At 59.7% G+C, this 24,210-nt stretch overlaps 2 protein-coding genes across 2 annotated transcripts in view; both read left to right on the top strand.

Annotated features, from left to right (window-relative positions):
* Window positions 1-11,362, top strand: part of HTT (huntingtin) — a 150,342-nt gene extending 138,980 nt beyond the window's left edge. Inside the window, exons 60-66 of the mRNA XM_012002185.1 lie at window positions 635-825; window positions 2,752-2,866; window positions 3,023-3,236; window positions 3,610-3,715; window positions 5,790-5,952; window positions 6,160-6,320; window positions 7,259-11,362. Of these exons, the coding sequence (XP_011857575.1) occupies window positions 635-825; window positions 2,752-2,866; window positions 3,023-3,236; window positions 3,610-3,715; window positions 5,790-5,952; window positions 6,160-6,320; window positions 7,259-7,472 (1,164 nt within the window). The 3' untranslated portion in view covers window positions 7,473-11,362. The remainder of the gene's footprint in view (window positions 1-634; window positions 826-2,751; window positions 2,867-3,022; window positions 3,237-3,609; window positions 3,716-5,789; window positions 5,953-6,159; window positions 6,321-7,258) is intronic.
* Window positions 11,363-11,754: 392 nt separating this feature from the next.
* Window positions 11,755-23,902, top strand: MSANTD1 (Myb/SANT-like DNA-binding domain containing 1). The gene is made up of 6 exons (XM_012002184.1): window positions 11,755-12,099; window positions 12,402-12,837; window positions 13,998-14,078; window positions 16,656-16,920; window positions 20,526-20,801; window positions 23,035-23,902. Exons 3-6 carry the CDS (start codon window positions 14,063-14,065, stop codon window positions 23,273-23,275), a joined length of 798 nt encoding a protein of 265 aa, XP_011857574.1. The 5' UTR covers window positions 11,755-12,099; window positions 12,402-12,837; window positions 13,998-14,062; the 3' UTR covers window positions 23,276-23,902.
* The last annotated feature ends 308 nt before the right edge of the window (window positions 23,903-24,210 follow it).

Raw genomic sequence — 24,210 nt, 5'->3', positions numbered from 1 at the left:
GTAATACAGTAAAAGCGCACAAAACACAATCAGCAAACCAAATCAGCAAGGGCAGAGGCCCATGGGGCGGTGTCCCGAGGAAACCAGGCCCGAGCTTCCAGAATCCTCTCCCGGCGGGGTCGTGCAGGACACACTGAGCTCCCCCAGAGTGAGCCGTGACAGCGTGTGCAGTGTCGTCACCAGGCTCAAGCTTCCAGAATCCTCTCCCAGTGGGGTCGTGCAGGATGCACTGAGCTCCCCCAGAGAGAGCCGTGACAGTGTGTGCGGTGTCGTCACCAGGGAAGCCCACTAGAGACTCGGTGCCAGGGTTTTGACTGTGGGCTGGGCACGTGGGCACCTTCTGCCTGCTTCGTGCCCATACTCTGGACTCCCAGAGGGAAGGCAGATTCTCAGCACAAACACCGTTGCCCACACAAGCAGCTGAGCACAGAGAGCCCCTCCTCAGTGAGGATGGTGGGCACCGTCCCGACACCAGCCAGGGGCCAGCCTGGCACACAGACCTCTCAGGATGGTCTCGGGCTGTGCACACAAGCATGAGGGCAGCGCACCGCCCCCGCCCCTCCTTGGCTGTGGGGAGGAGCCACTGGGGCGTGAGCTCTGGTGGCATCAGCAGCTTTTGTCTGTGTGTGTCTAGGACAAGGTCGTGGCGGAGCCTGTCAGCCGCCTGCTGGAGAGCACGCTCAGGAGCAGCCACCTGCCCAGCAGGGTCGGAGCCCTGCACGGCATCCTCTATGTGCTGGAGTGCGACCTGCTGGACGATACTGCCAAGCAGCTCATCCCAGTCATCAGTGACTATCTCCTCTCCAACCTGAAAGGGATCGCCCAGTGAGTGGGAGCCTGGCTGGGGCTAGGACGGGGGTCTCGGAATGAGCTGTGAAGGAAGCAGCATCACCCTCTCCAAGTGCCCAGGTCCCTGGCCAGATGGCAGGCAGGTGTCAGTGGGAACCCAGGTGGGCGCCATGGCTGAGGTTGGTGAGACGCAAGGGCACAGGTGTGTCCTAGAGGCTTCCTCGGGCACCCCCAGTGAGCTGGAGCTCCTGCCTCTGCTGCTGTCTCATGTGGCGCTGAGCACATTTCCCCATGTGCCCATTCCTGACTCTGCTCGCGAGGCCAGCGGTTCTCATTCTCTGCTCTGAGAACCCTCTCCTCATTACCCAGGCCAGCCTCCTCTCTGCACCTTCCCCGCCCTGGCCCAGCACCTCCCTCTTGTTTCCACTGTGATTCCGACCTCACTTCATCTTAAAGCTGCTGGGCGGCAGGTTCTGCACAGATGTGTCCTTGACAAAGCACGGCTGGTGCCACAACCCCTTAACGAGCAAGTCAAGCTCTTCACAATGATGTCTTGTGAGTGCGGAGGGCTCTGTGACACCCTGGTCTCACCTCCGCTCTCCCGAAGTCGCAGAGGCTTTAGCGGAGATGGGCCCAGCCTCTCTGAGTCACAGGCTTTAGAGCTGTCTGTAGAGGGAGGGTAGAATTTCATCAGCCACCCACATGGGGGAGTTGAGGGCAAGAATTTGGAGCAAAGATGGGAAAGGGGCTGGGAAGAATGGCCAGTGATCCCCTTTGACAAGTGGGCAGGAGATGGGGGCCGGGTCAAAGTTGAGTGGAAGACTTGGAGGGAGATGGGAAGATCTCTGTAGGCACAGTTCAGACAGGAGGGAGGTGTGAGCCAGGGCATGGGCTGGTGGCTGTCTGGCAGGATTTGGGACATCCTGGAGCAGGGACAGCGGCTCAACAGGGGCCATTGCCCTCATCCAGGCCAGAGTGGCACAAGCTTGTGGGGAGGCCCTTCTCGTCTGTCATCCTTGCTGGGCGGTGGGTGCTGTGCTAGCAGGACGCAGGACAGGCGGACAGCTGGCAACTGTCTCTGCATCCCTGGAGCCTGGCATAGGGCAAGTCACATGGGGGACACAGGCCTGCAAATCAGGCACATGCGTTGGTGCAGCGAGGTGATTTTGGGGGGCAGCCCCACAACAGGCCCCAGGCACAGGCCGAAGCCCTGGCTGTGCTGGCGTGTTGGGCCGTCTATGGCTCTTGCTGTGGGCATGGAGGACTCAGGAAAGGAGAGTTGAGGTGGCCCAGGAGTTGCGTTTGGGATGCAGAGAGCTTGTGGCATCCAGGTAGAAATGGTGTGTGGGGCTGGCCTCAGTGCCATGGGCACGGGCTGTGTCACATGCCTCCGAGGTGGAGGTCGGACCACGTGGTGATGGATATAAGCATCACTGGGCACGTTTCTGTGGGTGGAGGGGGCATCTTATTGGCTCCTCTGTTCACAGTGGCCACTCATTCAGTCCCTGGCTACCGGGTCCCCATTGTGCCATGGGGAAGGCAGGTGCTGTCGGGGGATCACACAAGGCAGCACGTCATGGTGGAATGTGCCACGAAGGAAAAGCACAGGGCACTCAGGAAGTAGAGGGGACTGGCCTGGGGTGTGGGAATCCAGGGCCTCTTTGAGGGACAGAGAGAGGAAGTCTGTGGTGGCCAGTATGGAGGTGGCCACAGGGGAGGCTGGGCCAGGCCGAGAGGGCAGGGCGTGGAGGAGGTAGACGGGCTCAGCTACCCAGGGAGGGGTCGAGCAGAGGCTGAAGGGTCAGGCCAGGTTACAGGGGCCTGGGGAGCCACACAGGGTAGGTGCTCCCGGGAGCCAGCCTGGCCCGCAGCTCTTCACTCCCGCGTGGGGCTGGGCATGCTGCGAAGCCCTCTCTACGTTGGGTGGGGCGGCTGAGCCTGGCTGCTGTCTCCCGTTTTCAGCTGCGTGAACATTCACAGCCAGCAGCACGTACTGGTCATGTGTGCCACTGCCTTTTACCTGATTGAGAACTATCCTCTGGACGTAGGGCCAGAATTTTCAGCATCAATAATACAGGTGAGTGGGCCCTGGCTGTCTTCCTCTGCACACGGGGAGTGGGCTTCCCTTCTCTTTTCCTTGCGGGATCATACCAGTGGGCCAGTTTTGACTTGGTGGGGAGGAGGCATGAACACCTGAGACCATGCAGCGACAGAAGCCTTTCTCCCTGTGCAGATGTGTGGGGTGATGCTGTCCGGAAGTGAGGAGTCCACCCCCTCTATCATTTACCACTGTGCCCTCAGAGGCCTGGAGCGCCTCCTGCTCTCTGAGCAGCTCTCCCGCCTGGATGCAGAATCCCTGGTCAAGCTGAGTGTGGACAGAGTGAACGTGCACAGCCCGCACCGGGCCATGGCGGCTCTGGGCTTGATGCTCACCTGCATGTACACAGGTGAGCATGTACACGGTGCCCGCGAGGCCAGCCCAAGTCCTGTTCAAGGGATACAGGAGCATGCTCGCTCAAGGAACCTAGACTAGGTGTCCTCTGATTTGACACTTTTGGTGTTGCCCCAAGCTGGCCCCATCACCTTGCAAAAGAGGCTCTGGAGCCCCCAGGGCTGGAGTACCTGGTCAGGGTTGACCACCCCTCTGGTCACTCATCCCATGTGGCTGAGCTGTGCTGGGTCCTGGGCTAGCGAGGGGCTCACATCACCTGCTGTCAGATCTTCTCCAGGGATTCATTGGACTCCTGTGTACAAAGCACTATCTACAGAGCCTGTTGGGTTGTATAGATGTAACCTTCGTACTGAACACTTTTATTACAGGGAAGGAGAAAGTCAGTCCGGGTAGAACTTCAGACCCTAACCCTGCAGCCCCAGACAGCGAGTCGGTGATTGTTGCTATGGAGCGGGTGTCTGTTCTTTTTGATAGGTAAGAAACGAAGCCCCATCCCTCAGCCGTTAGCTTCCCTAGAATTTTGGCCTGAAGCTGAGCGTTTGTGTGTGTCGGCTGATGCCCTGGCGCTGTTGCTGGAGTCCCGCCAGTGATTCCCGACCACAGCCTGACCGTGGGCTGCCTTGGCTCAGGGTTGTCCCAGCGCCTGCCCATCTCTCCTGAGGGCTCAGGCACCGCACCTGGCCGTGTGGGGTATGGCAGGGGGCAGGAATGACCAGTCTCTGGGAGGGTGCGGCAGAAGCCTGCGCAGTGATGAGGAGTTGGCTCAGCCTGGCTGCCTGTCGTGAGAGGGGAGCCCACGGGGGTCTGTGGGAGGGGGTCCGTGGTGCCTGTGAGCAGGGTGAGGGGCAGCAGCAGGAGGAGGAAGGTGAAACCCACACATGCATCTTTGAGACCCGTGTGGTCAGTGGCTTCTCCTCCCTACCCCTCCGCCCCACTGCTGTGCGTGAATTGGTGTTGAGAACTGGCTTCGCTCACCTGCTCTGGAAGTGGGTTAGGAGCTTCGTAGGGCTTTTTCTCAAGGACAAGGCTCCCTGATTTGCTCTCAGGCCTCAGTCCTGGCGACATGGCGGATCTGGGGCGTTGTTGCACTGCCTTGCCTGTGCTCTCCAATCAGGGTGTCCAGTGGGGAGCCATTTGGCTTTTCTCAAGAGCATACTCAGGTGGACTTTGCTCTATTCTTTGACCAGATGAGGTGTTCTGAACAGCTGAGCCTGTGCTTGTCTGTTTTCATGGTTTTTTTTTTTTTTTTTTTTTTTTGAGATGGAGTTTTGCCCTTGTCACCCAGGCTGGAGTGCAATGGCGTGATCTCGGCTCACTGCAACCTCCACCTCCCGGGTTCAAGCAATTCTCCTGCCTCAGCCTCCCAAGTAGCTGGGATTACAGGCACGTGCCACCACGCCCAGCTAATTTTTGTGTTTTTAGTAGAGACAGTGCTTCACCGTGTTGGCCGAACTGGTCTCGAACTCCTGAACTCAAGTGATCCACCCTCCTCGGCCTCCCAAAGTGCTGGGATTGCAGGCGTGAGCCACCGTGCCTGGCCCCCATGTCGATTTTAAAACGCACCTCTGCATCATTCTTCAGTTCCCACATGCTCACTGAGCACCACCACATCTGGCAGACGGACACAGGGAGGCGCCACAACCAGTCCTGGCCTTCAAGGGGCTTGTGGTCTAGTGGACCCAGTGCTAGGTGGCAAGTGCTCCAGAGAGCGTGGTGCACGCCTTCCGCTCTACCGCCCTCCAGACGCCGCAGGGAGGCACCTTGGAGCTGACCACAGATCTCCCTCCGTGGAGCACTGTCTTCAGCGCAGCCGCCATGCCACTGCTGGGCGAGGGTCTGCGGGCGGGTAGAGCCAGGAGCACCCGTGAGAAAGTGCACTGCCGTTTCTTGGCTGCTTCCCGTGCATCTCAGTTACACACAGCTGGCATGTGTGCACTGATGAGACAGGAACATGATGGTTGCTTTTCAGCACTAAAAAGGATACTGCTCAGGGGGCGTGTTTCAGGATCTGGTTAGGGAAGAAGCAGCGAGAGCACAGATGGGGCCCTGTTTGGTAACAAGAAAAAAGTCCCGGTTGACAACAGTGCTACAAAGTGTTAGAACACATAGAAATGTTTATGGAGCATTTGGATGTGGAAAGCAGCAAAAACATAATGAGAAGGGGTTCTTTTGTTAGGATTTTTAAAAATCTCTTTTGTAACGTCCTTCCGACTGCACCATTTCTGCATATTCTTTTATGTAGCTTTCAGACTCTTCTTAGGATTTCTGGTCCCTGCAGGGCGTGGGAGCCCAGACAGAGCCTATGCCTAGCAGCCTGTCTTCACGAGCTGGACAGAGGAAGAGCTGGGGTTTTGCCTTTTTAGCCTCAAATTTCATACTCCAGTTGCTTAGGCTCTGACTTTCCCCACTTGGAAAGTCCCTCACGGCCAGGGGTACCTCCCAGCCCTGATTTCACATCAGCATTTTCCCCAGAGCCAAGGCCCTCCGCGGGCAGGTGGGGCAGCTGTGGGAGCTGGTGCCAGGCTCTGACCTGTGTCCCTCCTCCCAGGATCAGGAAAGGCTTTCCTTGTGAAGCCAGAGTGGTGGCGAGGATCCTGCCCCAGTTTCTAGACGACTTCTTCCCACCCCAGGACATCATGAACAAAGTCATCGGAGAGTTTCTGTCCAACCAGCAGCCATACCCCCAGTTCATGGCCACCGTGGTGTATAAGGTGAGGTTGCATGTGGGATGGGGATGGAGTGGGGAAGCCTGGAGGTGGAATTGCCCCTGACTTCCCAGCAGATTCACCAGAAGAACCCAGCTCCTCCCCTTTAAAGCAGCAATGCCTCTGGCCCCCACCCCACCCCCACCACCCGGGCACAGCAGGTGCCTCCCGCCCCCCAGCCCTGACACTCAAGTGCCCACTTGCTCCTGGCAGGTGTTTCAGACTCTGCACAGCACCGGGCAGTCATCCATGGTCCGGGACTGGGTCATGCTGTCCCTCTCCAACTTCACGCAGAGGACCCCAGTCGCCATGGCCACATGGAGCCTCTCCTGCTTCTTCGTCAGCGCATCCACCAGCCCATGGGTTGCGGCGATGTATCCTCTCTGGGTCCCTGGTGCTGGCCCCGTTTCCCTCGTCAACACCGAGGCTCATGTTTCATGATAAAGTTTTGAAACCTAACCTTTGCAAAAACCCCACAGATGCCAAGGTGACAGGCCCTCAGCCCCAGGGAAGTACAATGCTGACAGGGATACAGAAAGGAGCACATCCAGACATTTGCTGACCAGGGCCTCTCAGAGGGGCCCGTGTATGGCAGAAGGGTTGAAGCTGCTAAGGGGCCCTTCTGTGGAGGGCCTGGGTGAGGGGAGCGAGGGTGGGCGGCGGTCTCTGCAGACCTCCCGCCCACTCGCGGGCTCTGTGTGGCTGGGCTTCTCCTGACACTGCTTCTCATTAGCTTTGGTCATTGTGCCTCGATCACCCTCTCGGGGAAAGGCTTAAGTAAAGATCCAGTTCCCACCCCCAGATGCTGGCTGCCAGGAGTTTCCCTTTCCACAGCCCTCCCCCAAGACAGACCACAAGAGCCTCCAAGCAGCACGGTTGTCCTGGTGCTGACAGCACAGCCTCGCCCAGTGTGCCTGGCGTGGCTCTGCCCGCACTGTACTGGAGCAGGGCTCGTGGGGGCCAGCAGGACAGCAGGAGCATCGGCCACCAGCGCTGCACAGGAGCCAGGCCAGGTGAGTGCTGCCGAGTGGGTGCCTGCCTGCAGGCCTCCTGCTTCCTTGGCCAGCTCTGCCCAGCTCACTTCTGCCCTGCTGGCCTTCCAGCAGGGTGTCCAGCCAGCCAAGGGTTGCAGGAATGAAGGTGGAGGCGCTGCTGCAGCTGGAGCCATCCAGGTAGCCCTTCCAGGGCTCTGCTGGCTCTCCAGGCTCCCTGGGCCCCTTCGTAGGCTGTTTCAGGAGAGGAGCTCCCAGGTGAGGACAGGGGGGCAGCATTCCCCTCATTTGCCGGCCTTTTTCCTTAACTCCTGCACCAGCCTCCCACATGTCATCAGCAGGATGGGAAAGCTGGAGCAGGTGGACGTCAACCTTTTCTGCCTGGTTGCCACAGACTTTTACAGACACCAGATAGAGGAGGAGCTCGACCGCAGGGCCTTCCAGTCTGTGTTTGAGGTGGTTGCAGCTCCAGGAAGCCCATATCACCGGCTGCTGACTTGTTTACGAAATGTCCACAAGGTCACCACCTGCTGAGCGCCATGGTGGGAGAGACTGTGAGGCGGCAGCTGGGGCTGGAGCCTCCAGAAATCCGCGCCCTGTGCCCTGCCTCCGCCGAGCCAGCTTGGTCCCTGTGGGCTTCCGCACATGCCGCGGGCGGCCAGGCAACGTGCGTGTCTCTGCCATATGGCAGAAGTGCTCTTTGTGGTACAGTGGCCAGGCAAGGAGTATCTGCAGTCCCGGTGGGGCTGAGCCTGAGGCCTTCCGGAGAGCAGGAGCAGCTGTGCTGCACGCCATGTGGGTGACCAGGTCCTTTCTCCTGATACTCACCTGTTGGGTGTTGCCAGGCTGCAGCTGCTCTTGCATCTGGGCCGGAAGTCCTCCCTCCTGCAGGCTGGCTGTTGGCCCCTCTGCTGTCCTGCAGTAGAAGGTGCCATGAGCAGGCTTTGGGAACACTGGCCTGTGTCTTCCTGGTGGGGTGTGCATGCCACGCCCTGTGTCTGTATGCACAGATGCCATGGCATGTGCTGGGCCAGTGGCTGGGGGTGCTAGACACCCAGCACCATTCTCCCTTCTCTCTTTTCTTCTCAGGATTTAAAATTTAATTATATCAGTAAAGAGATTAATTTTAACGTAACTCTTTCTATGCCCGTGTAAAGTATGTGAATTGCAAGGCCTGTGCTGCATGCGACAGTGTTCGGGGAGGTGGGCAGCGCCCCTGGCCACGCTCCCTCTCCTGTAGCCACTGGCATAGCCTTCCTGAGCACCCGCTGACATTTCCGTTGTACATGTTCCTGTTTATGCATTCACAAGGTGACTGGGATGTAGAGAGGCGTTAGTGTGCAGGTGGCCACAGCAGGACTAAGGACAGGCCCCCACTGTCCTAGGGGCGTGCTCGCCTGCAGCCCCTTCTTCTTGGGCACAGACAACTGTTGTTCTCCACCCACATTAGGGACAGCAGCCTCCCTATCAGCTGAGAAGGCCAGCCCTCCCTGGCTGTGAGCAGCCTCCGCTGTGTCCGGAGACATGGGCCTCCCACTCCTGTTCCTTGCTAGCCCTGGGGCGGTGTCTGCCCAGGAGCTGGTTGGCCGGCGTTGGGATCTGCCGTTCCATGGATGCATGCCCCAAGGGTGTCACTGAGCTGTGTTTTGTCTGAGCCTCTCTTGGTCAACAGCAAAGCTTGGCATCTTGGCACTGTTAGTGACAGAGCCTGGCATCCCTTCTGCCCCCGTTCCAGCTGACATCTTGCACGGGGACCCCTTTTAGTCAGAAGAGTGCAGATCTGTGCTCATTGGAGACTGCCCCACTGCCCTGTCAGAGCCGCCACTCCTAACCCCAGGCCAGGTCCCTGGACCAGCCTCCTGTTTGCAGGCCCAGAGGAGCCAAGTCATTAAAATGGAAGTGGATTCTGGATGGCCGGCTGCTGCTGACATAGGAGCTGGATTTGGGAGCTCTGAGATGGGGCAGGAGCTCTGCTTCCTCAGCCCTTGAGGCGAGCCAGGCGAGGTTGGCGACTGTCATGTGGCTTGGTTTGGTCATTGCCCGTTGATGTTTTGGGTATTGAATATGGTAAGTGGAGGAAATGCTTTTCTGGAGTCTGTGCAGGTGCTGCCTTGAGACCCTCAAGCTTCCACCTGTCCCTCTCCTATGTGGCAGCTGAGGAGCAGCTGACATGTGGACTTGTGTGCTGCCCACATACATGAGGGGGCGCTGAAAGGGAGCCCCTGCTCAAAGGGAGCCCCTCCTCTGAGCAGCCTTTGACAGGCCTGTATGAGGCTTTTCCCACCAGCTCCCAACAGAGGCCTCCCCCAGCCAGGACCACCTCGTCCTCGTGGCAGGGCAGCAGGAGCGGTAGAAAGGGGTCTGATGTTTGAGGAGGCCCTTAAGGGAAGCTACTGAATTTTAACAAGAAAACCACCATTCTTCCGTATTGGTTGGGGGCTCCTGTTTCTCATCCTAGCTTCTTCCTGGAAAGCCTGCTAGAAGGTTTGGGAATGAGGGGAAAGTTCTCAGAACCGTTGCTGCTCCCCACCCACCTCCCCTGCAGGTTATGTCAACAGCTCGGAGACAGAAGTATCACAGGCCAGATGTTGTTCCTGCTAGATGTTTACATTTGTAAGAAATAACACTGTGAATGTAAAACGGAGCCATTCCCCTTGGAATGCATATCGCTGGGCTCAACACAGAGTTTGTCTTCCTTTTGTTTACGACGTGATCTAAAACAGTCCTTAGCAAGGGGCTCAGAACACCCCGCTCTGGCAGTGGGTGTCCCCCACTCCCAAAGGCCTGCCTGTGTGCTCCAGAGATGAATATGAGCTCATTAGTAAAATGACTTTACCCATGCGTAAGTCAAGTACACGTGCACGTGCATATGGACACATCTGTAGTTTTATACACGCACATCTCAAGACAGAGATGCATGGCCTCCAAGAGTGCCCGTGTCGGTTCTTCCTGGAAGTTGACTTTCCTCAGACCTGCCAGGTAAAGTTAGCTGTGTGACGGGCGTCCAGGCGCGGGGCTTGGTCAGAGCAGGGCTCCTTCATGGCTCACTAGGATCCCACCGGAGAAAACGGTCTCCGTATCGACTCTGCCGAAGGGAGGAAGACTTTGTCGCGTTCCTAAAAACCTATGGCAAGCACCAATCATATTATCCAAATTTTGTTGAAAATGTGATTAATTTGGTTGTCAAGTTTTGGGGGTGAGCTGTGGGGAGACTGCTTTTGTTTTGCTGCTGGTAATATCAGGAAAGACTTTAATGAAACCAGGGTAGAATTGTTTGGCAATGCACTGAAGCGCGTTTCTTTCCCAAAACGTGCCTCCCTTCCGCTGCGGGCCCAGCTGAGTCTGTGTAGGTGACGTTTCCGGCTGCCAAGTGCTCTTTGTTACTGTCCACCCCCATTTCTGCCAGCACATGTGTCCTTTCAGGAGGAAAATGTGAAGCTGAAACCCCTCCAGACACCCAGAATGTAGCATCTGAGAAGGCCCTGTGCCCTAAAGGACACCCCTCGCCCCCACCTTCATGGAGGGGTCATTCCAGAGCCCTCGGAGCCGATGAACAGCTCGTCCTCTTGGAGCTGAGCTGAGCCCCGCACGGAGCTCGGGACGGATAGTAAACAGCAATAACTCGGTCTGTGGCTGCCTGGCAGGTGGAAGTTCCTCCCCCTGAGGGGCGGAGTGAGGTTAGTTCTGTGTGTCTGCGGGGTGGAGTCAGCCTGCTCCTGCTACCTGTGAGCATCCTGCCCGGCAGACATCCTCACCCGGCTTTGTCCCTCCCCACTTCCTCCCTCTGCGGGGAGGACCCAGGACCACAGCTGCTGGCCAGGGTAGGCTTGGAGCTGTGCTCCGGAGGGGCCACCTGTGGGAGCGAGAAGAAGGAAGATCTTGAGAGCTGCCGAGGCACCCTGGAGAGCTCAGGATGGTCCAGGCGAGAAGAGGACACTCACTCGCCAGGCCTGGGCCTCCTGGGAAGGAGGGAGCCGCTCAGAGCGCCGCATGACAACTGAAGGCAACCTGGAAGGTTCAGAGGCCACTCTTCCCCCGTGTGCCTGTCACGCTCTGGTGCAGTCAAAGGAACGCCTTCCCCTCAGTTGTTTCCAAAAGCAGAGTCTCCCGCTGCAATCTGGGTGGTGATTGCCAGCCTTGGAGGATCGTGGCCAACGTGGACCTGCCTACGGAGGGTGGGCTCTGACCCACGTGGGGCCTCCTTGTCCAGGTCTCATTGCTTTGCGCTGTGGTCAGAGGGGCTGTCAGCTGAGCCTGAGCTCCCCTGGAGCCAGCAGGGCTGTGATGGGCGAGTCCCGGAGCCCCACCCAGACCTGACTGCTTCTGAGAGCAAAGGGAAGGACTGGCGAGAGATGTATATTTAATTTTTTTAACTGCTGCAAACATTGTACATCCAAATTAAAGGAAAAACATTGAAACCATCAGTTGTTGCTGTGGGAGGCTTGCTTTACTTCATGAGAACCTAGACCTTGCTGAGCTGGAGTCTTAGGAAACTGTCTCCTAAGTGCTTCTCCAGCGGGGGCAGAAACTGTCCCACCAGCTAACATCTGACATTACGGAGGGTCCCGCAGGCAGCTGCCAGCAAGGAGAAGCCCTGTGTTTTCTGTAGCCAGGGATGAGGAAGTGGCCCCAGGGGCCTGGCTGGGTGCTGCTTCAGGGGCCTTCGCAAACCACAGTACAGGTGTCTTCCTGCACTGCAGATGGGAGCTGTGGGAGCTGCTGGATCCTTCATGGTCAAGTGACATCATAAGCTTATATGACACACACAAGCCTCAGGACTTGGCCCATGGCACTGGAGCAGGTCATCAGGCCCAGCAGACGAGAGCTGTGTTCTCACAGGGCCCACGACCCTTCTAGCTCCTTGGCCATTGAAACCTGTGTCCCTGACCCAGCTGCTCCCAGGTACCCCCCAAAGCAGCTGGCACATCCCACCTCTGGTGTGGCCTGGGCTGCCGTGTGTCCGCAGGGCCTGCCCCGTCTGTTCTAGCTTGTTTCTCCTGTCTGAACCAGCGCCTACTCCAAGAAGCCTGTGCTCAGCCCAGCGGGGATGCTTCTAAGCTCGGCCCAGCCTCTGGGAAGCCTTGGTGGTCGGTGGTGTAGTCATCCTGGGATGCAGAACAAAAACCTGCAAGAACAAAACTGTGGCTTCCTCTGGTGCAGGGTATTTAGTTACTGTTTGCTGAGGTCCTGTCTGGTTCTGGCGAATGGACAGGGGTCGCCCACCCATTCTTTCCCTGCTCTGCTGTCCGTGCCAGGAGAGACGGAGGCCTGTTGGCCGAGGGGGCAGCGCCTGCTGCCTGCTGTCCTTAGGCACGTGCAGGGACCCCCTTTCTCTGAGCAGGATGGGGATCAGTCTGCCAGAGGGATGTGGTGGACAGGCCCAGCCGGGTAAAAATTTCCCCCAGTTGCTCAAAGCATTTGGGGCGGGGCATGCCACTTGAGCTCCTGAAATCTGTCTCATAGGTGACACCACTCCAGGGCCCCCCAGGGGCCTCTCCCTTCAGAGCTACCAAAGTTCTGGTCACTTCAGAGAAATGGAGCACCCCCTTCTCCCTGGTCCAGATGTGGACAGCCAGACCCTTGGCACACCTAGCACACCTGGCATGGCTGGTAATTTCAGAAAGAAAAGGGGCCGGGGTCCAGTGGGAAGCAGTGGCGAACCCCTCACGCGTGGGCTTTGCGATCCCTCCCCCTGCCACGGCAGAGCTGCCCTCAGCACAGCCTTCCTCTTCCTCATCGGAGAGCACACCCTGTCCCCTTGCCGGGGCTGTGCTCTGTGCCTTCAGTGGTATTTGGTTTTGGCTGCTACTGGCTTTGTTCCAAAGAGGATCTGGAAGTCGCTTCCCCTGTGTGGAGCGTGGAGCACTGTGAGTCAGATGAGGGAAGTAGCCAGGGGGAGGTGAGTACCCGGCGGAGCCGCCACAGAAAGGACTGGGTAGGGGGCCTTGCCTCCACATGATGTGACATGGCCAGCCGAGGACAGAGGAAGCCCCGTTCCTGGGGGTGTGGGGTGCACCCCTCAGGGAAGCCTGCAGTGGGGCCCAAGGAAAGGCGTTCTCTGCGAGCCCACGAGTCTGCTCTGTGGACACCGTGACAATGCCCGTGGGCAGAGGTGGGCCCGGCCTTGTGTCGTCACCAGGACCTCTTTTGGGAAACCATGTGGGCATCCCTTGCGGGTCCCCCAGGTTCTGCAGTCCCGGCGGCCTGGCTGCCTGTTGGGCACATGGCTTGAGCCGTCCAGAGGGCCCAGCCCTGTTGGCAGCCACGTCCTCTGGAGGCACTGCCGGTGGGGCTGGCTTTCTCTACCCCACACCAGGCCTCCAAGTATACTGGTCGGGGGTGTCTGGGCCCTGGGTGGGCCCCGTGGACCTGTGAGGTCAGGGTCGGGGCATCCCTGGAGGCAGAGGGCTTAAAATTGCGGGTCTGGGTTCCCCTTGTGTGCACAGGCCCCCGTCCTCCGCACTTCATCAGGCAGCTGGCCCCAAAACTGCTCGGACAGGCTGGTCCTGAGGTGGATCCTGGCCCCTGTACCCTCCGGACAGCCCACCTGCCCAACCTTCCACCCTGCCCCAGTGGCAGCAGTGTCGGCCACATCCTTCCCCTCCTGGCCCCAATTGCTCTGGGGAAGTCCAGGCTCCTGAGCCTGCCCAGGGGCCCTTGGGCCCAGGACTCCACGTGGTTCTCTGCCTTCACCCAAGCCCTGAACTCCTCGGCTGCCAAATCCCCACCCATTTGCACAGGCTGTGCTCACCACTGCTGCTCCTGGAAGGTGCCCCTCGGTGGGACGCCCACCTCCTCTCTGGGCTTCTGTGTTTAGGAGCCCTGCTGCCCCCTCCCTTGGTCAGTCCCCGTGTCCTCCTGGCCTGTCAGGCAGGGCAGAAAAGCCACCCAGAAATGCTGAGTGGGATGAGAGTCTGGCTGGGCCCAGCCTCATTATTTAGAAGGGATAGAGGCCTAGGGGGCATGCTCCTAGCCTGAGCACAGCAGGACCCTGCCTACGTCCCAGGTCTCCACCAGCGACAGCTGCTGCCGAGGCCTGACCTGCCCCTTCTCCCTCAGGTGCCGCTGGTTGCCCAGCCCCTGGCCCTAGGAGACCCCGCAGCGACCAAGGGTCCCAGCAGGCCATGCAGCTGTGCCAAGGTACAAGCCCTTCCCCAGTAGGGGATAGATGCAGGGACCCTCCCAGGCAGGTACGGTAGCTGGGTGCCTGGTGCTGCCATCCGCTGCCTGCCCAGTTCTTGTCCTCACATTGGAGGTCGGTGTGAGGGCTCTGCCTCAGGAAAGGCCGCAGAGCTTGCCCTGTCCAGGGTCTCCCATGTGCACTGAGCCCAGGAAGAGAGAGTTGGAGTTGAGCCTTTTACCCTGGAAATGCTGCCTGGAGGATGGTGCGAGTGTGGGGTGACACCCTGCCAGGCAGGGCTCTGTCTCCCTGTGCCCACTGGAACTCGGGCAGGCAGGGGTATAGGTGCTTCCTCTAGAGCCGTCAGGTGGGGCGCCCAGCAGTGGTGGTGGTGCCCACTGGCCAGCAGCTCCCCCTTCAGCCAGGACAGTAGGCCTGACGCTGTCTCCAGCAGCTCCAAGTGGATTTGTGGAAGGGGGTAGGGGGCAGGGTTCTGGGAGGGCTGTGCCCCCTTAGCCAGCACCGTGCTGGGTGAGATAGTCAGATCCTGTTACCCCTGTTGTAGAGGTGAGGAAACAGGCTAGGGGGAGGACATGACTAAGGTCCATGCTGAGTCGCTAGAGCTGCACCCAGAACCCACTGCTGGGACCCCATGACTTTCTGCATACCCCTTGTGCCGGGAGATGCCAAGAGATGCTGGGAGCCAGCCCCACCTCTGTGCTTGGAGTCATGGCTACGGAAAGGGCATTCGGACAGGTCTCCGACCTCACTGGAAAGGGCCGAACCCTGTTCCTGAGCAGCCAGGGCTTCCTAGAGGAGGTGGGCCTTCTAGTCACTCCATCTGCAGGTACTCCACAGAGCTCTCTGTGCCAGCCCCCAGCACCGAGGGCTGAGCTTAGCAGAGGGGGCCTTGTGGGCCCCTCCCATGCCCCGTGCCAGGCAGTAGGGATGATGTCTCCAGAGCCCAAATGGAAGGGGCTGGACTAGTCTCACAGAGCTGATAGTAGGGCCAGGCCTGGACCAGGAACCCGGGGTAGGGGTGCAGAGACCCCTCTGAGTCCCTCACACATCCCTGGGGCCCTCCCCATACACTTTCCTATCCTGACTGCGGGCAAGAGGGAGCCCCAGGTCACCCTCCCCATGCTGGGCACCCACAGTGGGGCCAGGCACCCCTGCCACACCCCTGCCCTGTCCTTCCTCTGAGAACCTTAGTTCCACCTCCAAGGTGCCTCAGAGATCAGCAGGGGCAGGGGCAGAGGCTGAGATGCCTCCCCACTCCAGGCTCAGCTGCCCTTCCTGCGGCAGCCCCCACCTGAGAGTCTCCTGCAGTTGGTCAGGCCTGAGGAGGGCAGGGGGGTGCCCGCTGTCCCTCTGCTGACCACAGTGGCGTTTAGCCTGGGTACCGCGTCCAGCACGGCCCATCCTGCACAGGTGCCGTGGGCTCCACAGAGCCCTGCCAGACTTGCGAGTGTTACGTTTCGGGTGCTGATGCCTTTAGGCGGGCACTTCTCTGAGCAGAACCCCCAGGCCACACGCTCCTATTCCGCTGCACCTGGGGCTCTCGGCAGGCTGTGGTCCCCTAGAAGCCTGGGGGCATCTCAGTCCCTCAGGGCCCGCTCCGCAGCCTGGGCCTCGAGCCCCATCTCCACATGCCGTGCGGAATCTGGCTGCCCATCAGCTCCCTGCATACCCAGGCTGTGCCCTGCCATGCCCATGGCTCCTCCCAGGAGTGCCCTGTGGCCTCCCCCTGGCTTGCTGGGCTGATTCCCTCCTGTGTCTCAAACAGAGCTCACCTTTGCCGTCCCTGCTATCCTCGCCAGCCGGTGCCAGAGGCCTGTGTCTGTATACCCTGTGACTGCACCTCTGGGCAGGGCCTGGCTCTGACCAATCTGGGCTTCCAGTGTCCACGGACCTGAGGCCCAGGGCGCCTGGGTGCTGGAGCAAGAGAAGCAAAAGGAGCAAAGGGTGGGGATGTGGGGTTCTTGTGAGGGCCCAGCCCTAGGACCCCAGGACCAGGAGACCAGGGGTCCCGGGGCCCAGCCCCATTTCAGCCTGGCAGAGGCCTTCTGAGGGAGCTTAAGGTCCCACAGCCCAGGACTCCCGCCAGGGCCAGTGGCCAGCATTGGGGGACTCAGCCTCCTCATCTCCTCACCTTTCTGTTTCTCCCACCTTTTGCCCCTTTTCTCCTTGCCTGGTCCCACCCAAGTCCCCCTCTTGGCCTGCGTGAGCCGGGACGGCACTGAACTGGGGGCCCATCGCCTGGACGGCGGTGGGAGGCAGGGCTGGGAGCCGGGCCGCTGGGTTTGGGCCTGGACCTCTCGCTGCAATATTGATGGCCCGTCAGTGCGGCCCTGATTCCTGGGCTTTCAGTTAAAAGGTTTCTGTTGTTGTAGCTTATGCAGTTGCTCTGTTGCTATGGAAACGTGACATCAAAATGACGTTTCCCGTTTAAAAGCTTTTAACTAAATTCCTGCCTGTCAGATGTAGGCCCCATTTTGAGCGTGGAGCTGCCTTCGAGCGAGCGTGAGCGGCGCCTCCCGCCCATGGTGCGTGGGGCCGGGCCGGGGGCCTCGCTGAGCCGCTCTCTCACCCCCCAGGCGCCTGGAGCATGGCGGCGGCCGAGGGGCCCGGCTACCTGGTGTCTCCCCAGGCGGAGAAGCACCGGCGGGCCCGCAACTGGACCGACGCCGAGATGCGCGGCCTCATGCTGGTCTGGGAGGAGTTCTTCGACGAGCTCAAGCAGACCAAGCGCAACGCCAAGGTGTACGAGAAGATGGCCAGCAAGCTCTTCGAGATGACCGGCGAGCGCAGGCTGGGCGAGGAGATCAAGATCAAGATCACCAACATGACCTTCCAGTACAGGTGGGCGCGCGCGCAGTGTGGGCCCCCCAGGACAGGCGGCACCGGGCGTGGTGGCCGCTCCTGGCTCTCTCAGAGCTCTGACTCGGGAGGGTGTGTGGGTCCTGGCCTGCCTGTCGGTCTCCTCTGGCCGGGTATGGGCAGAATCCCACGGGGTGAGACGGGGCGCACGGAAACCGTGTGTGCAGCCTTCCATTGGGGAAGTGAGGAAACTGAGGCCCAGCAAGGGCAGGAAGCCGGTCTAAGAACTGAAGGATGGCAGGGGTGGGGCTGGTACTGGGCAGAGGCCAGGATGGCTCCCAGGACGTATGGCCGGTCTGGGCACTGTCCCTCGGAGGCAGCATCACTCATGGTGGTGCTCACTGACCTCACACCCTCCTTTCCCATAGGGAGGCCGCGGCTCCCCGCCACCAGGCTCCCAAGCTCAGCAGGGGTTTCAGGGGCCTACTGTGACTGGGGAATCCAGACTGCAAGTGAGAAGGAGGCTCCGTGCTCTGCGACGTGGAACATCCACGGAGCCTCTGCCATGAGCCCATGAACCCCACTGGGGCTGGCCCTAGGGTTGAGGGGGGTGTTCCCAGAAATCACCAGGTGAGGCACAGGACCGGCCAGCGCGTGGGCAGGGCTTACTGTGTGAAGAAGAAAGAGATGGAGCCCTGCCCTGGCCCAGGACTCCCAGCGTGGGGGCTCCCGGCCTGGCCCCACCTCTGCTCCCGCCACACAGCAGGTGGGCCCTTCCTGCCCGGGCAACCTGCAGGGAAGGCCCGAGGGGACCACCCAGCCAAGGAGGCACTGGCACCTCGGAGGAGGGGACAGCTATGGTCCTACACACCCACCATCTTAAAGTGTGTGGGTCCCCAGCCCATTAGGATGGGGTCACGGGTGGGCGGGGGTCATGGTGGGGTGAAGGTGTCAGGCACAGGTGGGGTCACAGCTACGGTGTGGGTCTTGCAGGGTGTGAAGGTCATGGGTGTGCGGTGAAGGTCACAGGTGTGGGGTGATGGTTTTGGGTGTGGGGAGGGTCTTGCACAGAGCGAGGGTGGCAGCAAGAGCTGGAAGCCGCAGGGGGAGAATGGCGGCCTAGAGCACCCGGCCCTGTGGACGGCCTGGACGGGGCTGGGCCTGGGGCTACCGGAGAGCCTGCCAGCTTCCAGGATGGGAGGGGCTGCTCCACCTCCGGGTCAGGCAGGTGAGCCCGGGGCAGAGAGGCTGGCAGCACCTGAGCCACTTGTGGGAGAGGCAACCCCCACTGCCCCCGCAGGCGAGGAGCCAGCCTCCAGCACAGCAGAAGGGGAGCCCCAGTCCCCGGCCCTGGTGGGAGCAGGGAAGAGGCCCAGCGAGGCCCCAGACAGACCGCCAGGCTGTGGGGTCTCTGCTTTCAGTTGTATTGATTTGATTTTTTCTGAGCCTCGAAGGAGGGGTCCGGGGCCTGGCCCTGCCCAAAGGCCCCTAGTCAGGCCCCAAAGCCGGGACCTAGGGTGCTGAACGTGACGGATGTTGGGTTTGAGCGGCTGGCTTGCGACGTGAGGGCTGAGGTGTGAGCCTGGGTATCTTCAGAGGCTCAGTGGACGCAGGCAGCTGCCCACGGTCCCACTGTTCCCGCGGCCCCACCGTTCCCGTGGCCTCCTAGCCCTGCTCAGGGACCTGGTGAGGAAGGGACACAGAGGGCGGTGGGAGGTGGCTCCCCTCTGACTCAGGAATTCACGGGCACCGCCTCCCCGGCTGGCTCTGGTTGGTGTCTGGCCAGGTTATTCATTATTTATGCTGAAAGCCTCTTCAGAGTCCCAGGGGAGGGCTTCTGTCTCCATTCCTGGAGGCCGGGAGATGAGGGTGCAGCAGAGTGGGGGCCTCCACTCCAGACCCTGCAGTCTGGCGGGCCAAGGGCTGCGCCGGTGCACAGCACATCACGGTTGATGAAGCACATGGCAGCCCCTCAGAGCTGCCACAGTCAGCCTTCGTTCACCGAGGGAGAAGCTGAGGCCCAGAGCATGAGAGGACTTGCCCAAGGCCACACAATCCTTAGCAGAGGGAGCTGTGGCTGGGTGACTCGATCTTTGTCCTTTTTCTTTATACCCCCAGCCTCCCCATAGCAGAGGCTTTTGTCATTTTTTTTTGTTTGTTTTACAAGAGCTCTTTATATATTAAGGCTGTTGGGCTGAAGAAGCCTGAGAGGGTGGCTGGTTCTGTGGAGAGTAGTTTGTTGGAGTACAGTTGGGGGCCTCCTATGCTGAGAATCGGCCTTTTCTTGTCTCTCCAAAGAGTGGGCTGGCTCAAGTAGGGCAGAGAGAGAAACCTGGGGCAGAGGTTAGGGATGGGCGCCCAGTGCCCGGCCCCACACGCTCTGTGCTGGTGTCTTCGCAGCCACGTGCCACCTTGGGCAGCAGCCCCTGCTCACCATCTGGCTGTGTCTGTTTGCTGGGGGCACCTCATTCAGAAGCCAGCTTATTGTTTCCAGGGACCAGTAGCTACATCCTGGCAGGTAACAAGAGTAGGAGAGAGGAGATGCCCACTCTGAGCACAGGGTGGGTTTGGAGCCCGGCCTCAGGGCACTCTGTCCAAAGGCAGAGTAGGGGGTGGGCTCTGGGCCTTAGGAGGTACTGGGTCTGATGAGGCAGAGACCCCTGCCTCCCCCCCACCTTGTGGCTTCTTTCCTGGCCTGGCCAGAGCTGTCTGGCCGCCCTGGGGCCCTGTCTCCCCTGCCTTGACCTCCCAGAGGCCCAGGGGAGGCCTGGGGACTTAGCCTCTCAGAGGGCAGGACCTGTCTGTGGGAGTAGGTGGGCGCAGGGGGTCCCAGTGGTAATGAGGCATCAGGCAGTGTGGGAAGGGGCCCATCCGGCCCACCCCAGGGCCTCTGGGCAGGTCGCAGGTTGTAGCGCTGGATCTAGGCTCCTGCCCAGACTGTAGGTTCAACCAAGAATGGCATGGGAGCCCAGCCTGCTGTTTGCTTTATTAAATCTGCCCTGCATCTGGGGGAGGGGCTTACTTCGATCATCCCCATGTCATTGATCTAAAAATAGAGGCTCAGAGAGGTGAATGAACCTGCTCAAGGTCACACAGCAAAGTGTGGAGATGAGATACTGACTCAGGGCTGTGGACACTGAAGCCTGTGCTCTAACGCCAGTGGCTGTTGCTCCCTGAGGCATTCTCTCCCGAACAGCACAGTTATTCTATTACAAAATATTATCGCTATACTTATATATCTTATAATACCTTATTAATACAATAATACCTTATTACTCTACCTTTCAAAATGACTTATTTAAAAAGCAGTATTTGCTCATTGCAGAGAGTCTAGAAACTACAGAAAAGTGAGGAAAAAGCAATAGGACCAGCCCCAAGTTCCCAGCATGCACAGGTAACCTTAGTAATACTGGGACGCGTGCTTCCTTTTTAACATCTGAGCCCGTTTAGGTCCTGAAGCCTGGCTTCTTTCTAAGTCCAATGTCATCTTGACCCTGGAGCCTGGCCGATTTTGCTGGGGAGGCCCTTGCTGGCTGAGAGCGGCTCCGGCCTGTGCCGGCGCGGTGCGCCCCTCTGCTGAGGCTGGGCAGGACAGGGGCTGGGCCAGCTCTGTTTCTCACCCTTGGCTCTTGTGTCTCTCGTTTCAGGAAATTAAAATGCATGACAGATAGCGAGTCCGCCCCGCCCGACTGGCCCTATTACCTAGCCATTGATGGGATTCTGGCCAAGGTCCCCGAGTCCTGTGATGGCAAACTGCCGGACAGCCAGCCGCCGGGGCCCTCCACATCCCAGACCGAGGCGTCCCTGTCGCCGCCCGCTAAGTCCACCCCTCTGTACTTCCCGTATAACCAGTGCTCCTACGAAGGCCGCTTCGAGGACGATCGCTCCGACACCTCCTCCAGCTTACTGTCCCTTAAGTTCAGGTAGTGTGTCTGCTTGTCCTTCCCCTGCCCTGGAGTGTCTCAGCCCCCACCATTTAGAGAAAGGGACTGGGAGCGGCGAGGGCGGCGGTCGCGGTGGTTGCAGAGGCCGTGGCTGTGGGCAGCGCCTCCAGGGACAGGTGGCCTCAGACTAGGGCGGGCTTTAGTGTCCACAGGCAGACCGAGTTCGTCTCCCAGCTCCATCACTTTTGAGCTGCATGGAAAGTTCCTTGACTTCTCTGGCCTCAGTCTCCCTCCGATAAAATGGGGATAAATCAGTACCTTTCTCAGAGGGTGGCTGGGAGCATTGTGGGAGGGAAGACGCAGCACGGGGCCCGGCACACGGAGGGAGACCAAGCCCCAGACCCAAGAATGTGCCCCCTGGCCTCCCTCACCCCACACGGACCCCACCCTCACAGGCTGGTGGCCCCTTAGCACTAGGGAGGGTGTCAGGCTGCGCCTCATCACGTGTTGCCGTGGGGATGGCCCATCCCCTCTGCCGTCCATCCCACACTTCAGACCACGCCTGTGCCGGCCGCGTGACTGCCTGCGAGATGCTCTCAGGGCAGCCGGGAGCCAGGCAGCATGCAGGACAGACACCTGCGGGGTGGGCCTGGGGAGCCCAGAGAAGGTGCTTTGGAGGAGGGGACATTTGGGGTGGGCTTTCAAGGTAAAATAGAAGTTGACCATTTGGAGGCAAGAACAGGAAGATGGTGGATTTAAGTCACAGCTTCTCCCCTGCCCTGGTCTTCAAGTCTTTCTGACAGGAGGTGGGGTGAGGAAGGCGTCTCCGAGGAGGGTCCCCCCAAGCTGGCACCTCCCATGCCGGGGGCTGCTGCTTGACTCAGGATTTCTCATTGAAGACCCATGGCAGCTAGAAGGAACCAGCAGGAGGCCTGAGATTTATGGCTTGTTGTTCCTGTGGACTGAGCCCAGTTCCCGGACCCAGCTGCCTGGGGCCTTGCACAGGGCTGGGGCGTGAGGACTGCCCTCCCTGATCAGGACCAAAGCTCTGCGCTCCTGCCCCTGGGGTTGGCTGCACCCTCCCAGCTCAGAGCGGAGCGTGGGCCAGGGGTGAGCAGGCACTGGAGCAGGGCCTTGGGGTTTGTGGGTTTTGGCAGCCCTCTGCCCTTCAGGGAGGTCTGCTGAGAGCACGGGTGGCCCCTACCCCAGCAGCAGAGCGCTCAGGAGGTGCCCACAGGGCTGGACTGCCTTTACCTGCCACCTCTACCAGAGCTCCAAGGGTCTGGGGAGAGAGCCCAGGCCTCTTGTGGGCCCCACACCCTCTAGGTGCCTGTCCTCCTGCCTCTCTACCAAGGTGTGCTGGCCCCATTTCTAGGCCTCCGGGAGATTAAAGGGGCTCACATCTCAGGCCCTTCCTTCTGGGACCTCAGTTTCCCCATCTGCCTAAGGCCGGGTGGAGCTGGTGGTCTCTGGCTTCCCTACAGGTGTCCTGAGTTCTCCGTACTACCCAGCACCCCCCACCCCTGCCTTCATCTCTGCCTGGGTGTAGCCTCTCCACCCCTGGGCGTCAACTGGGGCTGAGCCCCCACCTACCCAGCTCGGTGGGTGAGGGATGCTCCCTGGCAGGATGTGCCCCTCTGCAGCCCAGAACATCCTGCCCTTTCCAGACCGAAGGGGTGTGGATTGTCCTGGGACCCTGGTCCTTGGGGTCGTCTGCTAGTTGCAAAGGATGGCAATGCCTGTGGCCTCTCTTTCTCTTCATTTTCTTTTTCTTTTTCTTTTTTTTTTTTTTGAGACGGAGTCTCGCTCTTGTGCAGAGTGCAGTGGAATGATCTTGACTCACTGCAACCTCCACCTCCCAGGTTCAAGCGATTCTCCTGCCTCATCCTCCCAAGTAGCTGGGATTACAGGCGCCTGCCACAACGCCTGGCTAATTTTTGTATTTTTAGCAGAGATGGGGTTTCACCATGTTGGCCAGGCTGGTCTTGAACTCCTGACCTCAGGTGATCCACCTACCTGAGACTCCCAAAGTGCTGGGATTACAGGTGTGAGCTGCCGTGCCTGGCCACCCCTGTTACTTTCTTACTGTCAAAGGGGGCGGGTTTTGGCCCCTCCTTTGCACATGGAATATGAGACCCCGAGTAAGTGACCTGACTCCCTGGGGCCTCAGTTTCCCCATTTGCCTAGTAGGATAATTGGGAGGGTCCGGTGAGGCCCCCGGTGTGCCCAGGCTCTGTGGCCAGCACGTCCACAGCTGGCGCTGTCCTTCCAGGTCGGAGGAGCGACCGGTGAAGAAGCGCAAGGTGCAGAGCTGCCACCTGCAGAAGAAGCAGCTGCGGCTGCTGGAGGCCATGGTGGAGGAGCAGCGCCGGCTGAGCCGCGCCGTGGAGGAGACCTGCCGCGAGGTGCGCCGCGTGCTGGACCAGCAGCACATCCTGCAGGTGCAGAGCCTGCAGCTGCAGGAACGCATGATGAGTCTGCTGGAGAGGATCATCACCAAGTCCAGCGTCTAGGCCAGCAGGTGGCGGCGGCGGGGCCGGGCCACCCAGGGCAGGCCACTCAGGCCAGGCGGGCAAGGGGGCCGCCCCATGAGAGGAGACCGCCTTCCACCTGGCCTCTGGCGGGATGTCCCTTCCGAGGGGTGTTTTGAGGAACCCCCAGGCCCTGGGGACCGTGAGGCTCCAGTCTCCAGCATGAACGCCCTTCCTCAGACACAGGCCAGGGCCTCTGGGGTTCACTCTGAGTAAGAACATCCTAGAGCCACTCTCCAGTGTCGTTATTATCAATAATACTTGACATGGCTTTGATATTAAATGTATACTTTTTCATTCTTGCCTGGACCGCGCGGTTTGCTGTTGCTGACTTGGTGAGGATGCCCTGATTGATGGATCCCAAAAATGAAAGCAGGTGCAAATGGGTCGGGGCAGGCTGGAGCTGGGGGGAAAGCTCTGCCCTGAAGGGAACCTGTGTCCTCCCTCACCAGGACCTCTGCGTCTGTCCTTAAATGGCCTCCCACGCCTGATGAAAACCCCAGGGAGCCTTCCGGGAGGCTTTTATTCAGCTCTGTTTGGAGCATCAGGTGTTTCTACTGCCTCCTTAGCAATGACACTAATAAAAGTTGTAACACCTGCTCGCATGCACGGCCCTGTTGGATGTTGTGGGTTCTGGAGATGTCGTGGTAGATGACACAAAGGCCCTGGCCTCTTGGAGCTTATGCTCCCATGCGGGGAAGACCAACGGGTCAGTAGAGAAATGCTTGCAGGTTGTGATAAGTGCTGGAAGGGAGGGGTTGGCGTGAGGACACGGAACCAGACTTACATGGAGCTGGGAACAGTGGCCACACAAGGAATCGCCAGTGTGAAGGCCCAGAGGCAGAGGACACTGGAGCAAGCCCCAGGAGCAGCCAGGAGGCTGGTCGCCAGCAGCCAGGCCACGGAGGCCGGTGCAG

This window comes from Mandrillus leucophaeus, unplaced genomic scaffold (assembly GCF_000951045.1).
Source record: "Mandrillus leucophaeus isolate KB7577 unplaced genomic scaffold, Mleu.le_1.0 Scaffold68, whole genome shotgun sequence".
Taxonomy (NCBI): Eukaryota; Metazoa; Chordata; class Mammalia; order Primates; family Cercopithecidae; genus Mandrillus; species Mandrillus leucophaeus.
The sequence above is the reverse complement of the archived record's forward strand: the minus strand, read 5'-3'. Positions and strand labels throughout refer to the sequence as shown.